General features: G+C 41.2%; 4 protein-coding genes and 1 long non-coding RNA gene across 9 annotated transcripts in view; 2 read left to right on the top strand and 3 right to left on the bottom strand.

The window, feature by feature from the left end:
• The first annotated feature begins 535 nt into the window (after nt 1-535).
• On the top strand, nt 536-4,814 carry ndufa9a (NADH:ubiquinone oxidoreductase subunit A9a). Its single transcript, XM_003967170.3, has 11 exons — nt 536-614; nt 1,078-1,254; nt 1,426-1,523; nt 1,629-1,720; nt 2,100-2,241; nt 2,385-2,487; nt 2,707-2,777; nt 2,964-3,040; nt 3,215-3,310; nt 4,387-4,453; nt 4,536-4,814. The coding sequence occupies exons 1-11, from the start codon at nt 560-562 to the stop codon at nt 4,704-4,706; spliced, it is 1,149 nt and encodes a 382-aa protein (XP_003967219.1). The 5' UTR covers nt 536-559; the 3' UTR covers nt 4,707-4,814.
• Nucleotides 4,815-5,471: 657 nt separating this feature from the next.
• Nucleotides 5,472-7,166, bottom strand: LOC115251064 (uncharacterized). 2 transcript variants are annotated; one of them, XR_003889623.1, is made up of 4 exons: nt 7,152-7,166; nt 6,861-6,981; nt 6,386-6,639; nt 5,472-6,048 (listed from the first exon to the last, which is right to left on the bottom strand). It is a non-coding gene; the product is annotated as an uncharacterized lncRNA (long non-coding RNA). The 2 variants fall into 2 exon arrangements; XR_003889622.1 differs by lacking the exon at nt 7,152-7,166 and having other exon boundaries at nt 6,861-7,023.
• Nucleotides 7,167-7,424: 258 nt separating this feature from the next.
• On the top strand, nt 7,425-10,054 carry ribc2 (RIB43A domain with coiled-coils 2). Its single transcript, XM_011607017.2, has 8 exons — nt 7,425-7,500; nt 7,633-7,895; nt 8,401-8,482; nt 8,581-8,874; nt 9,089-9,207; nt 9,409-9,564; nt 9,645-9,811; nt 9,885-10,054. Exons 2-8 carry the CDS (start codon nt 7,794-7,796, stop codon nt 9,952-9,954), a joined length of 990 nt encoding a protein of 329 aa, XP_011605319.2. The 5' UTR covers nt 7,425-7,500; nt 7,633-7,793; the 3' UTR covers nt 9,955-10,054.
• Nucleotides 10,055-10,123: 69 nt separating this feature from the next.
• On the bottom strand, nt 10,124-14,000 carry ada2a (adenosine deaminase 2a). 2 transcript variants are annotated; one of them, XM_003967188.3, is made up of 10 exons: nt 13,890-14,000; nt 13,189-13,509; nt 12,015-12,234; nt 11,721-11,934; nt 11,509-11,636; nt 11,246-11,336; nt 11,008-11,116; nt 10,766-10,923; nt 10,461-10,663; nt 10,124-10,375 (listed from the first exon to the last, which is right to left on the bottom strand). In XM_003967188.3, the coding sequence occupies exons 2-10, from the start codon at nt 13,490-13,492 to the stop codon at nt 10,288-10,290; spliced, it is 1,515 nt and encodes a 504-aa protein (XP_003967237.1). In that variant the 5' UTR covers nt 13,493-13,509; nt 13,890-14,000; the 3' UTR covers nt 10,124-10,287. The 2 variants fall into 2 exon arrangements, with proteins under 2 accessions (XP_003967237.1, XP_011605294.1); XM_011606992.2 differs by having other exon boundaries at nt 13,886-13,998.
• Nucleotides 14,001-14,959: 959 nt separating this feature from the next.
• cecr2 (CECR2 histone acetyl-lysine reader) overlaps nt 14,960-21,258 on the bottom strand; it is a 28,187-nt gene continuing 21,888 nt past the window's right edge. For 2 of the 3 annotated variants that reach the window (XM_011606993.2, XM_011606995.2), the window contains exons 16-19: nt 20,269-21,049; nt 17,888-19,820; nt 17,658-17,705; nt 14,960-17,525 (exon numbers count right to left, since the gene is read on the bottom strand). In XM_011606993.2, coding sequence (XP_011605295.1) covers nt 17,660-17,705; nt 17,888-19,820; nt 20,269-21,049 — 2,760 coding nt within the window. In that variant the 3' untranslated portion in view covers nt 14,960-17,525; nt 17,658-17,659. The remainder of the gene's footprint in view (nt 17,526-17,657; nt 17,706-17,887; nt 19,821-20,268; nt 21,050-21,258) is intronic. The other variant, XM_011606996.2, reaches the window with a different exon arrangement.

The raw sequence follows: 21,258 nt of genomic DNA, 5'->3' as shown, positions 1-21,258 counted from the left end.
TGAGTTAAGGAGAAGGAAATTTGAAGACATCCAAGACATTATGTCTTTAAGACAGGTCTGAAGCTTCACTAACTGCTCTGTCTCCTCTGGTTTTATGGATAAATATAGCTGAGTGTCATCAGCATAACAATGAATTTATTCCATGCTGCCGAATAATGTTACCTAATGTTTCCAATCAGTTTTCAGATGATAGATAGATAGATAGATAGATAGATAGATAGATAGATAGATAGATAGATAGATGGATGGATGGATGGATGGATGGATGGATGGATGGATGGATGGATGATGGATGGATGGATGGATGGATGGATGGATAGATAGATAGATAGATAGATAGATAGATAGATAGATAGATAGATAGATAGATAGATAGATAGATAGATAGATTTCTCGACCAAAAGCAATGAATATACAGAAACAAAATAAAATAAGGGTTTTTAAAAACAGAAATTAATCACAGCGTGATGTTGGGGTTACCGTCATGGAGCTGGTTTGCAGCGAAATAAAGTTCACGTAAATAATATGTCCCACACGGTCTGCCGTAGTTGAAAAAAAGATGGCAACCGTGGCGCTGGCTAGCCGTCCTGCGAGTGTCCTTTCGAAGATTTCTTGTGAGTAACGTTAATTGAAAGGCGTTTGGCACTTCAGCAAAATATGAAAGCGTTAATTTTGCAGTTGAAGTATTTTTACATTCAAATAACCTCAACCGTAGGTCGCCGTACAGCCTGAACGTAGCATCGAGTGACCTTGCTATCAGGCCGGCGAGTCACTTGGTAGAGATGGTTGTAGCTAAGTTGTTTGGATAGTTATTAACGTCAGATCGCTGACATTATCGTCTTGGGAATCATGATGCAAAGCTACATTTATATATTTATATACATTTCTTCGCATATGTGGCATTTTCTCCGTGCGGTAAGCATCTTCTGTTTGGATGTCAATCTCCATTTTTCAAGGGTCTCTTTCTTAAACGTTATTGTCCATTATGCAATAAAACTTCCACAAAATATTTTTTTGTGTGATTTATCATGTTTTTTTCTTGCTGATCATTTATTGACTGTGCTTTCCTTCTATTAGTTGGCGGGTGCACCCCTGCAGGGTTGTCCGCTGCATCGGTCACAGCAGTCCAGCAGAGGAAGCTGCACCATGCTCTCATCCCTAAAGGGAAAGGAGGCCGTTCTTCCTCCAGTGGAATAGCCGCCACGGTGTTTGGTGCCACTGGGTTTTTGGGTCGATATGTGGTCAATAGACTGGGTGAGTACAATGTTGAAATACATAATCATTTATACAAGGTATACATTTAGATGTGTATTGAAACACTGGCAAAACTTAATTTATATTGGTAGCAATGTTTTTGGCTATGTTGATATTGGATTATTATTGCAACTCTGTTTTTGTATTGGCTTTTGTATGGTATCTTTGTAGGTCGGGTTGGCTCTCAAGTTGTTCTCCCACACCGCTGTGATCAGTATGACATTATGTATTTGCGGCCCATGGGTGATCTTGGACAGATTATTTTTATGGTAAAGTGCAGAGAGACAATCATTAGTGAATTCCTTTGTCTACATCTGAGTTTTACATGTCGTGCAGAGATGTTGTTTATGGTGGGGTCATTTCTCTTGACGTAGGAGTGGGATGCGAAGAACAAGGACTCTATCAAACGGGCTTTGGAGCATTCTGATGTTGTCATCAACCTGGTGGGCAGAGAGTGGGAGACAAGGTAGATGGCAGAATCATGCCAAAAGCAAATTTGTATTGTATTGTTTACATATACCTGTATTTTAAATTTAACATGCCATTATATTGGTGTAGCTGTTTTAAGGTGGATGTTTCTTCCAAAGAATGATTATACATTAACTCGTATATTTGTAATTATAATGAACATAGTTACATTGCTGATGTCATTCATGTTCTTTGTATATATGGCAACTATTGCATGTCTTTCCATCCAAGTGAGAGGGATTCTTAAGGTTTCATCTTTTCCCCTTAACACTTTTTTTTAAAGTTCTTCCTCACACGGGTTGCAGGTGCAGATTGTAGAACCAACCCCTCCCCCGCTATAAATTTGTGGGTTTTTTTCTGTTTCTATTTTGCAACAGGAACTATGGCTTTGAGGATGTCTTTGTAACCATCCCTCAGCAAATTGCAAAGGCAGCCAGAGAAGCGGGCATCACCAAGTTTGTCCATATCTCTCACCTAAATGCTGACATACGCAGTCCATCCAAATACCTGAGGAACAAGGTGCCTGGCTGTTTGTCCATATAAACCACAGCTCACCCTAACCCATGCTTCTGCTGCACACCTTGTTTCTCACCTTTAGCACAATAGCTGTAAATAATAAGGAAGATGGGTGTAATGGCCTGCTGTTTTGTGTTCTTTCCCAGGCTGTGGGAGAGACAGCAGTGAGAGATGAGTTTCCTGATGCTATCATCATGAAGCCCTCTGAGATGTTTGGGAGGGAAGACAGATTCTTCAACCATTACGCAAGTAAGACCACTGTGGATTTGACAGTTCTGAAGTGTCTCATGTCTTTTTTAGTAAATTATTATATTGTCTTGAGCAAGAAGCTGTTTTTAAAGAGTTCACTGAGAAGTATCTAACAACAATCAGTACTAGTGTCACAAGTATTATGCAATGCACTTATTGCATTTTGGAGGCTTCAATTATTGGTAATTTGTATATCATTTTGCTTTATTACTTTTTCAGACATGAGCTGGTTTGGGAATGCAATTCCACTTATTTCCATGGGGAAGAAGACTGTGAAACAGCCTGTTTGTGTGAGTGTTCGCTGATGCTTTCCATGTATAAATAATGCCAATTGAGAAAGCAGTGCTAAATGTCCAGTAGCTGTGGCTTTTGTGATGCTCATTGTTAGTTCACAATTATCAGCAATAAGCAGCTGCAGTGATTACTGTACATCTGGTGTCTATCAGATTACCTAAAATCGTTATCTTTTTGGTTAGGTGGTGGATGTGGCGAAGGCTATTATCAACGCCATCAGAGACCCAGATGCTAATGGAAAGACATATGCATTGGTTGGGTGCGTATGATTTCTATGAATCAAACAGACTGTTGCAAAAGTATTAAGGATACCTTACAGAGATTTAGCTTGCCAGTGTAAAGTATTGTAGTTCCTTGTTTAAAGGTTGCATTTGCAGAATTGTAATTCTCCCTGATAGTCAGATGTAACCTTCTGCTCTTTTCTTCCTTCAAGCCCTAACCGTTACCTCCTTTACGACTTGGTAGAGTATATCTACACTGTGGCACACAGGCCTTTTTTGGCCTACCCTCTGCCCCGCCCACTGTACCGGTAGGCCCGCTTACATCATGCATTCAAGTCAAATATACATACATTATTATAATTACATATTGTTGCCCCAATTCATTAGTTTATAACATCAAACTATGGAGTCCTCTTATTATTATGTCACATATGTCACTGAAATGAGTCACTGTCAGCTACTATCTCATCACCTTCAGGCTTTTCTTACTATTAGTACAAATAGCAATATTAGTAGCATAATTGTGCAAAATATTCATTAATGAGTTAAGCCAATAACCAGCTCATGACTACTTGCGCTGATTAGTAACATTTATCTCAAGGACATTTAATGGGTATTCTAAGGTTTAAAAAGGGTCTGATTTAAAATAAATCTCAACTTCGCAAACAATTCTATTGCATTAACACACACTGTCTGTGTAAATTCTCAGTCATCCAGGTCATTGTATCCAAGGTAGTTTTCTCTGTCAACTGGACTGGGTTTCTTCTCTTGAAGACGTTTCGCCTTCTATCCAGAAGGCTTCTTCAGTTCTGAAATCGCTGGGGAGAGAGCTTGAAAATATATAGCCCCTGTGGGGGCATGCAAATGGTCCACAGGGGCTATATATTTTCAAGCTCTCTCCCCAGCGATTTCAGAACTGAAGAAGCCTTCTGGATAGAAGGCGAAACGTCTTCAAGAGAAGAAACCCAGTCCAGTTGACAGAGAAAACTACCTTGGATTAACACACACTGGATCTTTTCACAGAGCTGGTCACAGCAGACACATTGATGTGTAAATAAACACAGCAGATCACTTAGGCTAGTTAAGGCAGTGTGCAGATGGTTCCTTCATCATTTTGTAACCACCAGCAAAGCCAAGCAGAAATATTAGGGGATTTAAACGTCATTAGAGACACCCTGACAGCCCTGTGCCTGTTGGGATTTGACTGATCAACAAGCCAAATGGTCTGGAATAATTATTATTATACTGAGTACAATAAAAGTGGGTTATAGTTATAGCTGTAATAGTTATCCAGTGATTGCCTCAAAAATAAAATATATCTTCCACGTATGTTTACCATCTACTACTGTTCAGTTCTGATCAATTTAATGTTTATTTTTTCCAGTCTTGTCGCACAGGTGTTTGCAATGAACCCATTTGAGCCCTGGATAACACCTGACAAGGTTGAAAGGGTAAGATCAAGTTTATATTATTTCTTTACATCTTGATTCTGAAGAAACCTCCAACTTCCTCATCAAAAATTTGCTTTTGCAGTTTCACACAACAGACATGAAGTACCCAGAACTGCCCGGCCTGGAGGATCTTGGTATCACTCCGTCCTCTGTAGAGCAAAAGGCTATCGAAATTCTGCGGCGCTACCGTAAATTCCGTGACCTTGACGCTGAACTTGTAGAGACAAAACCAGCTAAGACTGTGAGCTATTAAACTTGCAGATGTGCTCCCAATACTATGTGGGCAGCCAGAGGGTGTTGGAACCTCTGATTGCACTTAATCTGTATTCTGTACATAAATTAAAAGAAACATAAAAATATATATAGTTTGTCTTCATTTGTTGCATTTTATCAGTGGTACCTTTTACATCCCTGAAATATGAATGTCACAGATTTAAAAAAAATATTTATAAAATATAAATTAAAAAAAATATATAAATGTAGGCAGAAAGGCATCAATTATACTAATAGAATTAAACATCTGCAATCTGTGACCAAAAAAAAAATTACCTGTAAATTAGGAGTAAAATAATTTGGCATGTACAGTCCTATGTAGCCTACAGTCCTTTAGGCTACATTCCCCTCAACATACAACACTTCACCGTGTCTGTGTGTGTGTGTGTGTACACATTGTTTATTTTCTCCAAAAGAAGTAGGAGAGACGCAAACCTAATAATCAGACGACCCTCTAAATATAATTAGTCCATGTAGAATAATTAGTGGAACTACAGAATTACTGTACTATAAGGTTTTTCGAAGGGGAAGGTCTTAAGTCTAATCTTAAAGGTAGAGATGGAGGAAGCCTCTCGTGCCTGGACAGGGAGCTGCTTCTACAGCAGGGGGGCTTGGTAGCTAAATGTTCAGCCAATCTTTTAAAAGCTTCTGGGGACCACAAGTAAACCAGCATTCTGAGAAAGGAGTGGTCTACTGGGATTATAAGGTGCTATTAGTTCCTTCAGGTAGGATGGAGTGGGGCCTTTGAGGACCTTGTATGTCGGAAGACATGTTTCATTGTGCGTGCAAAACAATTCCCAGAAGCCCACAAATACAAGAATTGAGAGGTGGAATAACTGTTAGAAATGCATTTTTCATGTTAGAAAGTTTATTTTAAAACAGCAGAAAATTGTCATCTAGTGTATTGCTTTGATAAACATGGTGTTTACAATATTGTTGTAAAATATCGCGAATTGCCTTTTATGCTATAGCTATTTTAATTAAAGTAGAGTAGTTTCATGGATAAATGTGAGAAGGATCAACCGGGGTAAACTGGGAAACTTTATGTGAGCTTGTTTGTGAAGAGAACAGAATAACAATGTGTGATATCTGTTTGGGTTAGGGCTCTCAAGGCTGTGCACCTGTGCGCAGGCTGAGGGCCGCTTCGATATAGCCAAAATATGTGCAACGTGACTGAGCTGATGTAAACTATGTAACCATGGAAACGCCTTTTACTGTGTCTTGTGCTGAGTTTAATAAAAGAACCAACTTTGGTGGGGGGGGCGAGACTCTCTCCGGGACAGCGCGATCAGCAGACGTGTCTGTGACGGAGCGGAGCCCCCCTGTACAGGGTTGAAAAGCAACGTTGGCTTCTGGTCTCAATTTGTGGTGAACTTGGTTGGTGCGCCTGTCTGAGTACACTTCTGAAGATTTCGACGTCAATATCTTGTGTGTTTCGAGCTGCAAATCACAGCCATCCAATTTCAGATACGTCTGTTGTTGGACTACAATGTAAAATGTTAAAACTGACTGTCTTTTATTTGATGTTAACATTGAAATTTAAACATTTCACTCAAACAGGCAGACATGCATGGTGTAATTAGGGTTAGGGTTAGAGTTGCATATACATTGCATATATTTGAATGTTTGCCTGAAATGCTGCTAAATTTTCTTTCATACCAGAGGACTTAAAGGGGGACCTGGATATCTATGTGAAGTCCCTTGAAAAAGAACCCAATTCTCTGCATCTGCAAGAGTGAGGCACACTGAGCAGAAAGGCTTCTCCTGCCAGGATTTCCAGGTGGGACGCTGCTGCGGCAGACGTCATGACTATCTTGGATGCACATGTTGAAGTTGTGGTACGAATGTGGCCGCCTTTGGTCACTTTTAACTTGTGTCTGTGCACCAATTCCGCCGGGCGGTCGTTGCGCCCTCTAGTGGAATGAAGCATTTCGTACTCATTTTTTTTTTTTTTACAGTTTTGTAGTCAAGCAACAGAGCCAACTCCCTTATATTGACAAATACACCTTTTTAGCTGTAGCCACAGTTCAGCATTTACAGTTTATTGTGCTGATGAGGGAGGGGTCAGAGGTGTTTCTCTTGTCTCTTGTGTTTGATAAAGTCATCTATGATCATCTGAATGTTAAGTACTCACCTGTGGGTCATGCCTTTGACTGGGCATGATGGTGCATGTATGAGCTTTACGCAGCTATAAATTCCAGTCAAGGCGGAGAAACATCTCAAAGTTGATCCAAAGAACTGGAAGACCTCAGAATCTAAAATTCATGTTCAATATTTTTGGTTTTCCTTTTCAATAAATTTGCAAAAATGTTCAAAATTATTGCTCTTTGTCATGGGTTTTTGAGAGTAGATTTAAGGTTTTTTTTTATTTTTTAATCAAAATAATGCTTTATGATTGTTACTCAAGCAAAGGTTATGTGATCACCTTAGCAAAATAACAAGTTACAATTCCAATGAAATTTTAAGAAAATTATAATGGGACAATCAACAGATTGATCACATTTTTAAAGTTTCTGATTCCATAGGGACTTTGATCTTTCAATGCTTATAGTTCAAGGTCAAAGTGCTTTTTGTCCAAGGGACTTTAATCATAAAGCAACTTATAAAAGCAAGGGATCTTCAAGTGCCTTTCTTTATTTTTTAATGTTTTACCACATGTGTTTGAAGAGTGACTTTTAAAATTACAAGTAAAAATGCTTGTAATTGTACATAATTAAATTTGATATTGGATTGTTTTCTGGTAAAATAACACTGTTCCTGTATTCATCACTGAGGTAATTGACGTAGTATAAGAGCAATGTGTTAGGTTTACTTTGTGTTTTGGTGATTAACTTGTATTTTCAGACGCTTGGAAAAGCGTCTAACGCAGTTCTTAAATGTGTGCTGCTTCTGTCATTTTGTGGTAGGTGTGGGTCACTTCCGGGAAGAGGACGACAGGCGATTAGTATCGAGTGTGGTCTCGTAGCAACCGGCCCAAACGAAAACACCTTCGGAAGAGTCTTTTTATCTGACTTGACAGGAACATTTTCTATTTATTTTAACGCTGCAAACTTATTGTTGGATCAAAATGTATAATGGTGAGTTGCTGTTGGAGCGGCTGCAGATGCGGCAACGGGTAGAGGCCGAGAGACGAGAGAGGATTTTTAATGACAAAGTCAGGACGATTGGGGTATGTATGTATGTATGTATGTATGTGTGTATGTGTGTATGTGTGTATGTGTGTGTGTGTGTGTGTGTGTGTGCGCGCGCGTGCGTGCGTGCGTGCGTGTGTGCGTGTGTGTGTATAGAATTTTTTTATTTATTTTTATATAATCTAGACTTTTTTCTGTTATAAATTCTTTCATTCTACTCGGGGTCGTGATCTCAGTTACTGAAAGGCGCTTAGTAATGGATATACAATTAATGTTGAATTTGAGCAGTAGAATTTTAGTATCTCAGAACAGTTTTAGTCAATTAATCAATCAATTTTTATTTATATAGAGTCTGTTACAATCAAAATTGTCTCTAGGTGCTTTACAGAATCCCAGGGCCTGACCCCCAACAAACAACAGTGGAAAGGAGAATCTAAATCGTTTATTAATAGTTTGAGCCCATTAGCTTTTAATCATCAGTAGTTGAATAAAAATATTGCTGAGAAATTTCACAAGCACCTTGAAATGTTGTCTGGTTCTTAGATTGACAAGGAAGCCCTTGATATGCAAGTAATAGAAAAGAAGAAACGGGAGGAGGCAGCAGAAAAGGACGAGCAGGCTTATCGTGAGTTAGGATACGGTTAATTATTTATGGAACAGTTTCTCCTGAGAAGAAATAAATGATGATTTTTGTAACCTGTGTGTGATGTGCTCTCCTTCCAGATGCCGAGATGCTCCATAATAGCAGAGTCTTAAACCTCCTTCACAGGAAACAACAAAAGGAGAAACGGACCATGGAAAAGGCCCTCGTTGCTTATCAGCATCAGTGTCAGCTGCCCTGGAGCCAACGGGAGCGTGGCCTTAAGTGTGACGATGGTCAGATGATGCTCCCAGGCCTGGCGGGGGAAGACCCGTATTTTAGAGTCAGGCAGCAGAAACAGAAGGCTCAGCTCAAACAGTGGCTCATTGAGCAACAGACTGACCAATCAATCCAAAGACGTCAACAGAAGCTAAAAGGTTGGGTCTCAACAGCATGTGGCACATGACCTCATGGCTCAATCAGAACACAGGATTTTTAATAGAATATTCTCCTTCTCAGTTGGGTTTAACACTGACAACTATCAATGCTAATTTTATATATGTGAATATATAACAGATTTTAATGCTGTTGCTGAAACAGGTCAGCAGGGGGTTGAAATAGCCTCACTTTAATTTCTCCTTTTCTTTGCAGACTGGCTCCATGACCAAAATAGAATAGAAATGGACAATAAAGCTCTGGAGCTTCAAAGTGCTGAGGTGCAGACCAGAAATGCTGTAGCAGTCGCAACAAAAGAGCACAACCTGGCCATGGTGAGTGCTTCAGCAGACAGCCATTACAGCTGGGAAGGAATGGGTCTTGAAAGGAAAGATTGCCAGTTCAAATGCCAGGGCAGGTCATGAGCTTACCCATGAGTAAGGGACCTAGTCCCCATTGTTCCCCAGACACAGTAAAGTGTGTGAGTATTCCAGTTTTTTCTTCTAACATTTTTTATTAACTCTGCAAACATGAAGATGGCAGAGAAGAAGCACCGGAGCCACCTTGATGGTCTAACTGAAGCCGCCTCAACCAGGGTGGGAGTACCAGGTCTCAGAAGTGAGAGGATAGCCACACCAGAGAGACTGCAGGAGATGATTCTGTTTCAGAAACATCAGATGAAGGAAAAATGGGTAAAACGGCAACAATGCTTCTTGATTCTGAGGTTTTCCAGGGGACTCTATTCTGAGTATTTTTGTCTGTGTACCTGTAGAGGATGGAAATGGAGAAAAAGCAAGAAAATGGACATCACGACCGCGTCCGTTTGGACTCAGCTCGTACAGCTCTGCTAATGGAGAGGCAGCAGGCCAGACAGAGCAAGGAGCTGAGGTGCAATTTAGATCGCACCAATGTCAAAATTGCCCAGGACCAGAGAGAACAGTGAGTATTTCGTTCACATTGAATCAAGTCTGTGAGGTTTCACTTCTTGATTCTGAATTTGTGTCATTTCAAGGCGACCAGACATCAGAAGAGGACGCATTGATGAAAGCTTTTTTACCCAGTTCAACACCTGCAGCAGATGAGGTTACAGGAGAGGAAGTAGAGAACACTGGGAACCCACCAGAAGTTTTAACTTCTGTTTCATCCATACGTTCACATTAAAGGCATGTTAAACTCAAAAACCTTCCTTGAATCCTTTAAGTCCATCAAGTCCCGAGCATATAAAGTTAGGTAAACACACGACACCCACAATAATCTTTTCAAGTGCATTTTAGTAAATATGGTTTTCTTAAGTGCAAAGAAAAAAACACAGTACAGAGTATATCCCTTCAGATTGGGAAAGGCAGCTTTTGTTTCACAAATGAGAAGGCATTTAAGTCTGACCTTAAAAATAAATATCAGAGAACAGATTTGATTTAAACGGTTTCAGAGACAAACTTGTCCCACTGTGTCTGCCACAGAGTCAAAGCCTTGTCCTGTTGCTCCAGTGTTAATGAACTATACCTAAAAAAAAAAAGGAAAAATCAAATTTTTGTTTGAAGTCAAAACAAGTGACTTATTTCTCTTTTCCATTTCTGTGGAATGTCACCTGATGGAGTTTATGGCCAGCTGCTTGAGGGTGCCTAAAGTGGATCGAATTCCACCAAAGCCCACAAAAGCTTCATAGAAGTCGTAGGAGAGGCCTGAGGACCCAAACATGGCAGGGTCGTCAGAGCTGATGACCAGCGGGTGGTCCTCCAACATCAGCATGGCTGCAGGATGGTTTCGTAGATCTTTTACAAGCTTCATCACCTACATGAATGAGATGATGGGAAAATGCTTCTTTAAATGGGGCTTTCCTTAGCTGTCACTGGGCACACATACATACGTGTGACCTCCTGTTAGGATGTGTACCTGGTTGGAGATGGGGCACACCTCCACTGCCACGCCTCTCTTCCTGGACATAAGTTTGGTGAGGGGATGTCGAGGCAAGGCAAATCCATGGCCCACACGAGATGTGTTCAACAACAGAGCATCCAACATGTTCTGATCGACGTCTGTACCCTCCAGGTCTTTGTAGCAGAAGACGCAAAAAGCACCTTTATGTCCAGCTTTTAGTCCAGGATGTCTCCTGATTCAGGAACCAGTAAACTTACCAGTTTCCCCAGCATGGAAATAGAAGGGAAGGGTCACCCCCTTCTGTACTGGCAGTGACAAAGCCTCTCTGAAGTACCACAGAGGCTTGCCGCTATCTTCACGGCCCACCTGGATGTGAAGAAACAAAAGATCAAAATTTAATTTGTGTGCTTTAGCTGGTTTCAGCAGCAAGACGTTAAAAATGGGGTTGCACTTGGAGTTCTAATGCTCGCCCCATTGTTGCTGGTTTCCTCTCACCATGTCAAATCCGGCCATGATATCTGGGAAGTTCCGCTGTAGCTCCATAGCTTCCTCTATGGCTTTGGTCATCACTGTCAGGTTTACTCCCCTAAAACACGCACCGGTAAAAGGTTGGAGATGAGGCAGTACCTCTGTCCCATATCAGCCAGACCTGGGATGATGCTTAAAACCAAAAACTCTCTCATTTGCAGATCTTTACATTAGCTCTTTAGTTTTGCAAGAGTTGCCGTGTCCACAGCAATGTAAAAATTGTTAGTCACCTGTGAACAGTGTAGATGATTCTTGCTCCAAAAAAGCCAGGGTTCTCTGCTGTGAATTGTCTGGTGACATCTCGGTAGGTTTTCAGGGTCCAGGCTATGTCATGCTTGCTGCCATCCAACTCATAGATCTGTGTACCAAAGGAGAAAACACAATAAAATAGAAAAATGGATCTCAGACCAGAATGAATGCAACAACCAAACCAATGGCACACCTCTGGGAGTAAAGCCCGCAGTTCCAGATACATGACATTGTCCAGGTAAAACTCTCTGAGACCCCTGTAGTAGTACTCTCTGAACACAGGAGCATATGTGACCAGACCCAATAATGCAAGGAAGGCCTGTTCAAACCTGTCCCATATCACATCCTGGTTTGGGTAAACCACATTTGGATCCTGAGTGGTGAAGATGGTCAAGTTGCCTTTGATGCTGTGTGTGAGGGCATGAAGACGTTGAAGCGGACACACGCCTCTATGAGGCAATATGCACAACCTGAACATGTGAGTCACCTATTGTCCAGATCCGTGACGTTGATCAATCTGGCCCTGAGGTCCTCCAGCAGGACCCAGGGGGAGCAGAGCGACACAGGTTTGGGAAACTGGGAGGAGAAGAGGAACCTGACGGACTGGTTGTTGGTGAAGCAGATGTAGCAATGAGGCCAATAGGTCACGTTCTTTACAAGCCACTCCACGTCTGTCATGGAGAAGTCATGGACATGGAGCGCTCCTCCTGAATCAGTGACCAGAGAGACAAAAACTATGTCCATCGGTTCACGCGCAAGGAATGGAGAATTCAAAAAGGTTCAAATGAAACATTATCAGTTTGAATGTTCGCCTTTTTTTAAACAGTGTGTTGTAGGTTGTTATGGAGATGCTATTTGGGGTCGATGCTAAAGATGTTCAGAATGATTTATGTAATTCTTTTCTCCTGTATCCATATCACATTAATGATAAAATACTATTTAGCACAGTTCCATGGATATTTAATTAGGTGTATTTTGCTTTTTCAACCGTAAATATATTGTGAACTCCTGTTATTGATGTTTAATGGGGATGATGCAAGAGGATGAACAAATGATGTTTAACCAGAATTACTGGGATTAGTAAAATGGTTTAGTCTGATTGTAATATTATGGCTTTGTTCTATTTGATATGTAATTTGACTTATAAAGCCAATAATGAGAAAATTGAGATATCTGTAACCTTATGTATTTTTAAGGGAGACTTCTGCATTTTTTAAATAAAAGGAAATGCTTTTTTACCTTGTTCCTCCTGAAACAAATGATGTTGCAGAGCCAGTTTGTAGGCATCTGTTCTGCTTATTTAATTGTTATTTGTGCAGAAGTCAGTCAATTCAATACTCTGACTTTGCTATTCTTATGGATGTTTGATTTGATGTCATTGTCCAGGGATAATTTCCTAGTCTTCCTCCTAGACATTAGTCTAATTTTTGCTTGATAACTTTAATTTAAAAGTGTGCTGGTCTCTCAAAATACAGTCCACAAATTACATTACGGTACTTCTGAGCCTGGAATTGTGATGTAATGACTTTTTGTAAAATAATCTATGCTAAAATCTGTGATTTCCTGACGACAGAGTTGACTACTCATTTATGTTTAGTGAGCAACTTTAGTGCAAAAAGTGCATGAGTGCTTTAGAATTGGTGGTACAACATTAAACACACCTTTAGGCATCTTTTGGAGCACACTGAAGATTGGACTGGTCCTGATGAGGGTCTTGGCCTTGAAGAAGTGCAAAGCAGGAGGAAAATCTGCTCTCCAAAGTTCCTCCTGCTTCTTTTTCATCAGAACAGAGTTCAGCCGCTGCTCCGCATCAGTTAGCATGATCTGTCCACCCATCTGCATGGAGGCTTCCAGCTTGATGAGGGCCTCTCTTTGACGGGGGTCTGGGTGGGTCAGAGCACCGCTCAAAAAGTACAAGAGCAGACAGGTCACCGCCACATGGGGGCGCTGCTTGGGCCCAGCCATGCCCCAAACGCACACAGCTAGACAGAACAACAGGGATCAGGCGGTAAGAAAGCCTATTGTGGAACCGAAACCGTCCAAATTTGCACCATCTTTGTAAACAAATGGAAGTTGTGTGAAAGGCAGATACCAGAAGTGAGAAAAAAAATCATTTGTACGTTAGCAATTTTGCCTACAGCAATCCATAGACGAACCACCTAACGCATTTTACACGAAACGGCGTAAACAAACACAATCATCTCATTCGTTTTTTAAAAAGGTTTTAACCTGTTGGAGAACTTATGAGGACAATCTGATATAGTTACAGTGTTGACAGCAGCCATAAAAAATTGGCGCTGTCGGCTGTTTTACAAAGACATTCACACATAATTTGCAAATGTCCGGTAACTAACTTACTTACGGTGAGGATGGTAAACACAAAAATTTACTAAAGAGATGAGAGAGTAACCAAGCCTGGAGCCGTGTTTTTGATCCGGATTTCGTTCCTTCCGAGTACCAACCAGGCGAAAGACCCGCCCACATTGCACCAATGTGACGACATGATTGGCTGAGCCCAAACCTTGGGATTCATCTGATTGGTTAAGGGCACGCATTAGTGTTAATCGTAAAGGAGATCCACATAAAGAATACGTCTGCGGGATTTATAGCGTGTCATCTGATTGTGTACACAATTATAAACAAGCACACGTTTATGAGCGTTTATTGAAGAAGCCAACCCCGTGATAACATTCAGAGGCCAACAAAAAACACCCCCAAAAAAAAGAAAACACTTTTGTAAGTGAAAAAAGACACAGCAGACCACTTGTTACAGTTTAGATATAAATATTGGAAATTCGGCTTCAAAATTCAATTGGGTCCCCAAAGACAAAACAAATATTCATATAAGAAATAGTTTTAGATAAATCGTTTTTAAAATATACATTTTAAAAATTTGAAATGTTGGAGGAAACCTTTAGTTGATTTTTGTTCTGTTTACCACAGATACCAATGTTTTACTTGACTTTGTAACTCAGTAACTTTACTGAAAGTGCAGAAATGGCAGGGTTGATGTAAATATCATTCCACAAGGCCTGAACAAAAGAATATATTACTGTTTTACTGTTGAAAGCCCTTGAAGGAGCCAGAACTGCCATTCTCATCAACACTAATATCACATCAGTCCTACTGGTAGAGTCTGGCTTGCATGTTCCTAGAGGATAAGCACTAATTGAAGTTGATGGTGTGAGGTGGCCGAATGGATTACCACACTCTGGTGCTCTGACCCATTTGTTTTGTTTACATTTCATTACTTTTGTTTTCCTTGACTGGTTCTAGATATATTCCTTGTTACCTTGTTTCAGGAAAGCCTTGCTTTATTCAGTTACAGAAGGATAATTAAAGAATAACTGTCAAAAAACCCAGATTGAATTTTGTGGGTCAAAATAAAAGGTCATTTCTGATCAAGATTAAACAGACAATGATAACTAAAAGTAGTCAAGAAAGTTATTTATTCCTAAGAAATGTACAGGGTAGAAAATAGACAATTCCATTTTCAAAATAATCTGTCAGTCAGAAAAGAAATGGATACAGCAGATGTCACTTAAAATACCACAAAATGAAACAATCAGGTCTTTTTGCCCAAATTCACCTTTCTAGTAAGATAAAAAGACAACTGCTTGAAACAAAAGTATCAAGAAATGAACACACACGCACAAACTTATATTAACAGAAGTCCAAAAATGTACAAAAATTCTTAAAGAGCAAATAAATACGATTCACATTTGATTACGTCTAAATGGGTTTCACAGGTGCTGAGAAATGACAGCAGAGGAAAAAAAAAAAAGCACAACTTGAATTCACACTGCCGATTTTAAGCACTAGAAACATGGACACACACTCACACGCTCACTCTCACTCCCTCACACACACACCATATGTACACATGACATCATATCACAACACCCAGACTTCAAAAATCAACAATGTCCTTCATACATCAAGTATGAAGGACAGCACACTAACTCCATTGAAGCCGATAATGCCAACTAAATGGACAGTTTACTATTGTAGCAAAGCAAAGGCTCGTCAATGGAAAGAAAGATGTTACATTTAGAAATGTGTCTCACAGTTTTTACCATTTTCATATGAAATTACTATCATCCTGCCTCAAAATCCAAAGATCCTCACAATGCCTTCAGTACCTACCACTAAAGAATCCCCATAATCCTGTCACACTATGTGATCTAGACTTGATAGTGCCTGCAAGCAGGAAGATGAGAACTGTACACAAGTCAAGGGAATAACAAACCAAGTCTTTGTTAAGACACGATGGATTATCATCTGCTACAAAATGAAAGTGCCATTTGACAGAGAACACTTTCAAGAAGGACTTTGTTTTCTAAAACTGCAAGCTGGATAATCACGTCAACATTTTTCCGGAGACGGGTGACAGAATTATTTAACACACCATTTTTTATGTTGTCTTTTTTTATGTTGACTTAGAATCTAGTGGAGCAGAAGAAGTGGGAAGACAGTGTCAGGCCCACAGACTGGATACATGAGGTAGATAGTGATCTTAATTGTGGTAAAAAAAACATTTTCTAATTAAGGGGAATGTGCAGCAGCTCCTCTGATCAATTGTGCTTGATAAGTAGAAAACTTTTTCGCGGCAGGAGTCAAACACATTGGCAGAGCACCCAACCCAATCACAATGGTTTTCTACAAGCCGTTAAAGGGGAATGGATTAATTTAAGAGTTACAGTCTGCTTTTTTGCCACTGCTACTCCTCTAGTAATGCAGAAAAATACCCGTATATAAAATCTATAGACCCTGAGGACTGATTTAGTATCATCATGGACTAGATGCACTAAAAGAAACACCAATGTAAATGATGAAGAAAAAACTAATGCTACAAACATGGTGGTGTAATGCAACACCTGTTACACAAACAAGTGTTTGTTTAGTGCTTGCACCACTTGAAGGACATTGTCGCCATCTGACAGTTTAATTTGGGAGAAGAGGTAAGGATATAGTTTCATACATATCTGTATTTGACTAAAATAAGACTATTAAAGGCCACTCGAGTTGAGGATGTCTAGACTAACAAACTCCCTAGTGCATAACAGGTACATGACAACAATATAATTGTTCCAGCATTGTTGCTGGTCAAAGACATTCTTAATGATGAAGGCAGCTTCATATATGCATATAGGGTTTGTTTACTCCAGATCTAGAGAAACACTGTTAAAGTTGGGGTGAAAACAGAAAGACACTAATAATTTCTCAGGATGGTTTTATGCTTCAGCAAACATCAGTGTTATGTCCTATCACAAAGCAAATTCCCTAAACACTCATTCATACATTCACGAAGGGGAACAAGGCAATTGGCATGGGACCTGTGAGATGGAGATGGAGTCTCATAGTACCTCTTTTTCTACACCTGAGTTTAAAATTATCATAGGAACAGAAATCAGCAATCAATCAGTCCCTCTTTTCTTCACCACAGTCTCTTTTTAGTATGTAGCGGCTCGTTTGAGCAGTACAGTTGCTATAAATGACAGACAGGTTGTGTTCAGTGGCCTTTCATCCACTTGGAATTCAATGGCTCAGAGAGAAGAGGGCTGTCCTGTGTCCTCTGTGTTTGGCAGGTCAGCCTAGTGGTTAAATGGGCTGCCCTTCTACTGGAGGATCCTCAATCAAATGCTCATGTTGGAAAACAACCACCATTTCTGAAGTGTCCTTGATCAAGACAGAAAATCCATCCCAGTTTCACAGAACAAAATTGGGCACTGTATGTAGAAGGACAGGTAAGAGACAAATGTTATCCTGGGCTCAAGAACATTTCACATTATTATCTCAATAATACCAGCTGCCTGTTGGGATCTTCTAAAGCCAGATGAGCAAAAGAAAGCCAAAGGTTTTAGTCCAGTGTAGGAACAATCAGTAATAGATGTACTATGTGTGGAGCAAAAAGATCCTAGTTTCTGTGGGATGCAACCAGCCAGCATATTCTGCCTAGTTATTTCGCTGCTCTTTCATGATGGTCTTTGTTCAATGCCTAAACAGAGAAAAAATAAATCAGGCATCACATTAAAATCAGATGATAATGATGGCATAATTATTATTATTTCAAATGCAATGATGCATGAAATGTTATTATTTTTATTTTATTTTAGGTATATCCTGTCACCTTTAGTATTTACTGCTAGAGCCACCTGGAGTAGTCGTCATCTGTTGTCTGCGATTAACAAAAAGATAATTTCTTGAAGCTCATAACATACTATTTCTAACATCAGCTACAGGTATTGAAGAGATAGTGTTCCAAGTTTGGTGCATTTAAAAGTGGATACTTTTTTTTTAATACAATAATAATATGACTATTAAACTATGAATCACAGAAGACTAAATCACTCCATTCACCTTGGATGGATTAAGTGTTCTGGAGGCAGGCCTCTCTGCTGAAGCATCATTCCCTGGAAGTGCCCTGCAGCCCGGGGAGGTCTGTACATGGCCATGCATGTCTGACCTGGAGAGTAGGGCAGCTGCTGGGGCCGCTGTAGAGCTTCCATCAGGTGTGGGTGAGGTCTTTGTGCAACATAGCATCCTGGATCGAGGTATGGCTGCCCTGGGTAACGGACAGCATTGGCACCAGGCATCAGGTGGGGTGGAGGAATGCCACCTTGCTGCATCCCGGGGTGCACAGCTCGAGGGCCATACATGTAGCCAGCCATTGCAGACCGTTGATGTGCGGCTGCCTGGGTGCTGCGATGCTGGGAAGCAGCATTATGACTGTCCAAGTCCAGAATTTCTTTTGGGCTTTCAGGTTGCTCCAAGTTTTCTTTATGTACAGTTTTTGTTGGACTGCAGACAGCATTGCTGCTGCATCCAATGAGCCCCTCTCTCGTGTCACTTTTTCCATCACATGGACCTCCAGAATGAGGTCCTGCTTCAGGCAAACGACCAGGTGACACCAGTGTAGCACCTCTGGGGCCTTCAGTGCCAATGGCTGATATGCTACTCTCTTTTAAATGACCCCGGACACTAGGTACAGGTAGGAATACACTTGGTTGAATTGACTGGTGAGGCTGATAATGAGGTTGATGCCACTCGTCTAGGGGGTAACGTCCTTTGCTGTTTACCTGATTTTGGACTTGTGCTTGGGGCTGGAGCTGGGGGTAGTAGTGTTGCTGCTGGTACTGATGAGGGGGATACAATGGGTGAGACTGTGAGTGGTGCTGCCCTTGCATGTGGTAGGAATAGGGAGGGCCTCCCTGCTGGTGATAGGTGGGGTGCTGAGCAGTATTATTATGAAGTGGTTTCTTGGTGTGGCTGTCATATGTGTGGTGAGCAGATGGAGTCACAGGTCTTGTCATGTTCCGTTGACTCAAATGTTGATGGCTTCCTTGGACATATGGACCCATGGCTCCATTTGCCTGGCCCTCAGAGTATTGAGGTGTGGTTGTAATATGAGCAGATTCTGGCCCTCTCTGGGCCTGCATATCTTGGTTATTTCCCAGCACTACTGTTGGCTGATGATTGGGGTTAAAATCCTGGTGTTTATAAATACAATTAGAGGGCTCTGATATCATTGCAGTGTTTGTCGGTGCAGTAGCAGAGCTCTGCATGTCCTTTCTACTTGTAGGATCACTGGGTAGTTGATCCCTATTGTCTGCTGGGCTTAGCTGCGAAGGTAATCGTGGAGTAGGGTGACTGAGATGTTGACCTGAACTGGGTGAGCATTGTGGAGAGGAAGATGATTGATGTGGGTCATGGTCAGTAGGCAACAAAGAATTGTTTGGCTGCGTATTCTGGTTCACCTGCTGCGAGGATCTCTGAGGATGGCAATGAGAAGTTGGACTCTGAGTTGTATGTTGTTGCTGTGGCTGAATGCTTTGCTGTTCACTTGGCTGATGTTCATTCTGCAAATGAGCCAAGCTGTTCTCTGAAAACACCTGAGCACCATCTTCAGACATTGAAACAGGTAGTTGTAGGGTCTTTTCCTGTGCAGGGCTCTGTGCTTTGTCCTGCAGACTGTGGCGTGTATTCTGGGGTCCAGTGTGTGGCATTGGGTCATCATCAGACTTAAGATGGGTTAAAGCACCACTGAGATGACTGGCAGATTGTCTTTGGCCAACCTCTTGCTTTTGACCCTCTCTGTGTGGAACCTCTACTTCAGGATGAATGAAATGTGATCTGCCTGGATTTAGAGCTGGGGGGCTGTTTATACCCTCCGATAGCTCCACCTGGTGTGCTGGGGAGCGAGGGATGGAGTCATGCTCTTGAGCAACTGAAACGTTTTGATGCACTAAAGCATTATTGGAACTGTTGGCTCCTATCTTCTCAGATGCTGTCCCTGTTTACAAACAAAATGAGAACAAAAATATGGATTCAACAAGTAATCATTACTTCACAAGCATAATAAAGTCTAAAAAAAATGTAATTATTATAGCAACGTGTTATAATGTCAGATACACATAAGAGAGTAAAATCAAAACAGAAATCTAACCAATATTGTTTTATTCTAAAAAAGTGGAAATCAAGAAATCTGCAAGTAAACGACATGCTTCTTTGTTTAGAGGCTCCAGGCAATCAGCAAAAAAATTATGAAACTGTTTAATATTTAACTAGCTACTTACTGTGAAAATTATTAAAATCTAATTTCAAAAGTCATGTTACACAAAACAGACAGAGCAAAGGGTGTATGCTGTTCCAATACAGTTTAGAAAGAATATTTGTGTGGAGAAAAGTTAGACTGGAATAACGAGTTGCTGTAAAACACTTTAAGATAAGGTCAGCTCTACCTTTGGGCTGCATGTCTGTCTGTTGTGAAGGTTGGCTGTCTGGCCCATTGTCTCTTGCAGGATGCAGCAGCTGAACCTCAGGGGCAGGGGGAGGCTGCTGAGAGGGGTGAGTTGGGATGCTGCCAATTCCTGATGGGGGTGCAGACTGCTGAAAGTTCCCCATTTGCTGATGAGGGGCACCAGCAGGGGGTCCAGAGGAGGCTGACAGCTGCTGTAGGGCCAGCATCTCTGGGCTGTCCAGCATGGAGGCTAAGTGTGTTCTGCCAGTAGAGTCCGTGTGTGGAACAGGGGGCCGTGTAGACATGGGCAACTGGGAGCTGACTGCTGCAGACATTTGATACTGCGCATTGGGGGGAGGGTGAGGGTAACCAGCAGCTTCTGGCCATGGTTTATGCCCCACAGGTGGGGGTATACCACCATAAGTGAAATTGCGCATCGCACTTGGATCTTGCGTGCATATGCCATTAGGTCTTTCCTGATGATTCATACCAGGCCACATATTAGACGGTCCAATACCATGAGGTCTCAAACCTGGAAAGTTGTACTGAGTGGGCCTATTGCCTATGGGATGCATGTTCATGCCCTCTGGATGGTGGTGGGATGGGTACATGCTGGCTTCAGGAGGGGGACCAGACTGCAGAGCTATGGGACGTGGACCCAAAGAGGGCCCATGAGTTGGACCCATGTAGGGAGGCTGCTGCTGGTGATGAGGCTGTTGGTGGTTTGGATCATGGCCCATTGGGTACCGAGGACCAACGTGGCATCTTTCAACCCTGTGATGCTAGTGGGAGAGAATAAATTGATTGACATGCATCAGTATCTACTATTTGGTATTATAATATACCAAATAGTAGATACTGATGCATGTCAGTATCTACTATTTGGTATTGTAAGATGCAAATGCTTGAAAACAGGAAGAACATGTATGAGTCATGTACTCCCTCAGTAAAATCCTGTATCAAAGACTGTAATAATTTGTTTTTAAGTTAT

The sequence above is a fragment of the Takifugu rubripes genome, chromosome 9, assembly GCF_901000725.2.
Source record: "Takifugu rubripes chromosome 9, fTakRub1.2, whole genome shotgun sequence".
Lineage (NCBI taxonomy): Eukaryota > Metazoa > Chordata > Actinopteri > Tetraodontiformes > Tetraodontidae > Takifugu > Takifugu rubripes.
This window is presented reverse-complemented; position numbering and strand designations above follow the sequence as displayed.

Coding starts and splice junctions, on each gene's coding strand:
- ndufa9a (XM_003967170.3), top strand. CDS start 560: ATGGCAACCGTGGCGCTGGCTAGCCGTCCTGCGAGTGTCCTTTCGAAG. Junction 615..1,077: donor TGTCCTTTCGAAGATTTCTT/GTGAGTAACGTT, acceptor TCCTTCTATTAG/TTGGCGGGTGCACCCCTGCA. Junction 1,721..2,099: donor GGCAGAGAGTGGGAGACAAG/GTAGATGGCAGA, acceptor ATTTTGCAACAG/GAACTATGGCTTTGAGGATG.
- ribc2 (XM_011607017.2), top strand. CDS start 7,794: ATGTATAATGGTGAGTTGCTGTTGGAGCGGCTGCAGATGCGGCAACGG. Junction 8,483..8,580: donor AAAGGACGAGCAGGCTTATC/GTGAGTTAGGAT, acceptor CTCTCCTTCCAG/ATGCCGAGATGCTCCATAAT. Junction 9,208..9,408: donor AAGAGCACAACCTGGCCATG/GTGAGTGCTTCA, acceptor GCAAACATGAAG/ATGGCAGAGAAGAAGCACCG.
- ada2a (XM_003967188.3), bottom strand. CDS start 13,492: ATGGCTGGGCCCAAGCAGCGCCCCCATGTGGCGGTGACCTGTCTGCTC. Junction 12,235..13,188: donor GCTCCAAAAGATGCCTAAAG/GTGTGTTTAATG, acceptor TCACTGATTCAG/GAGGAGCGCTCCATGTCCAT. Junction 11,637..11,720: donor TGCGGGCTTTACTCCCAGAG/GTGTGCCATTGG, acceptor TTTGGTACACAG/ATCTATGAGTTGGATGGCAG.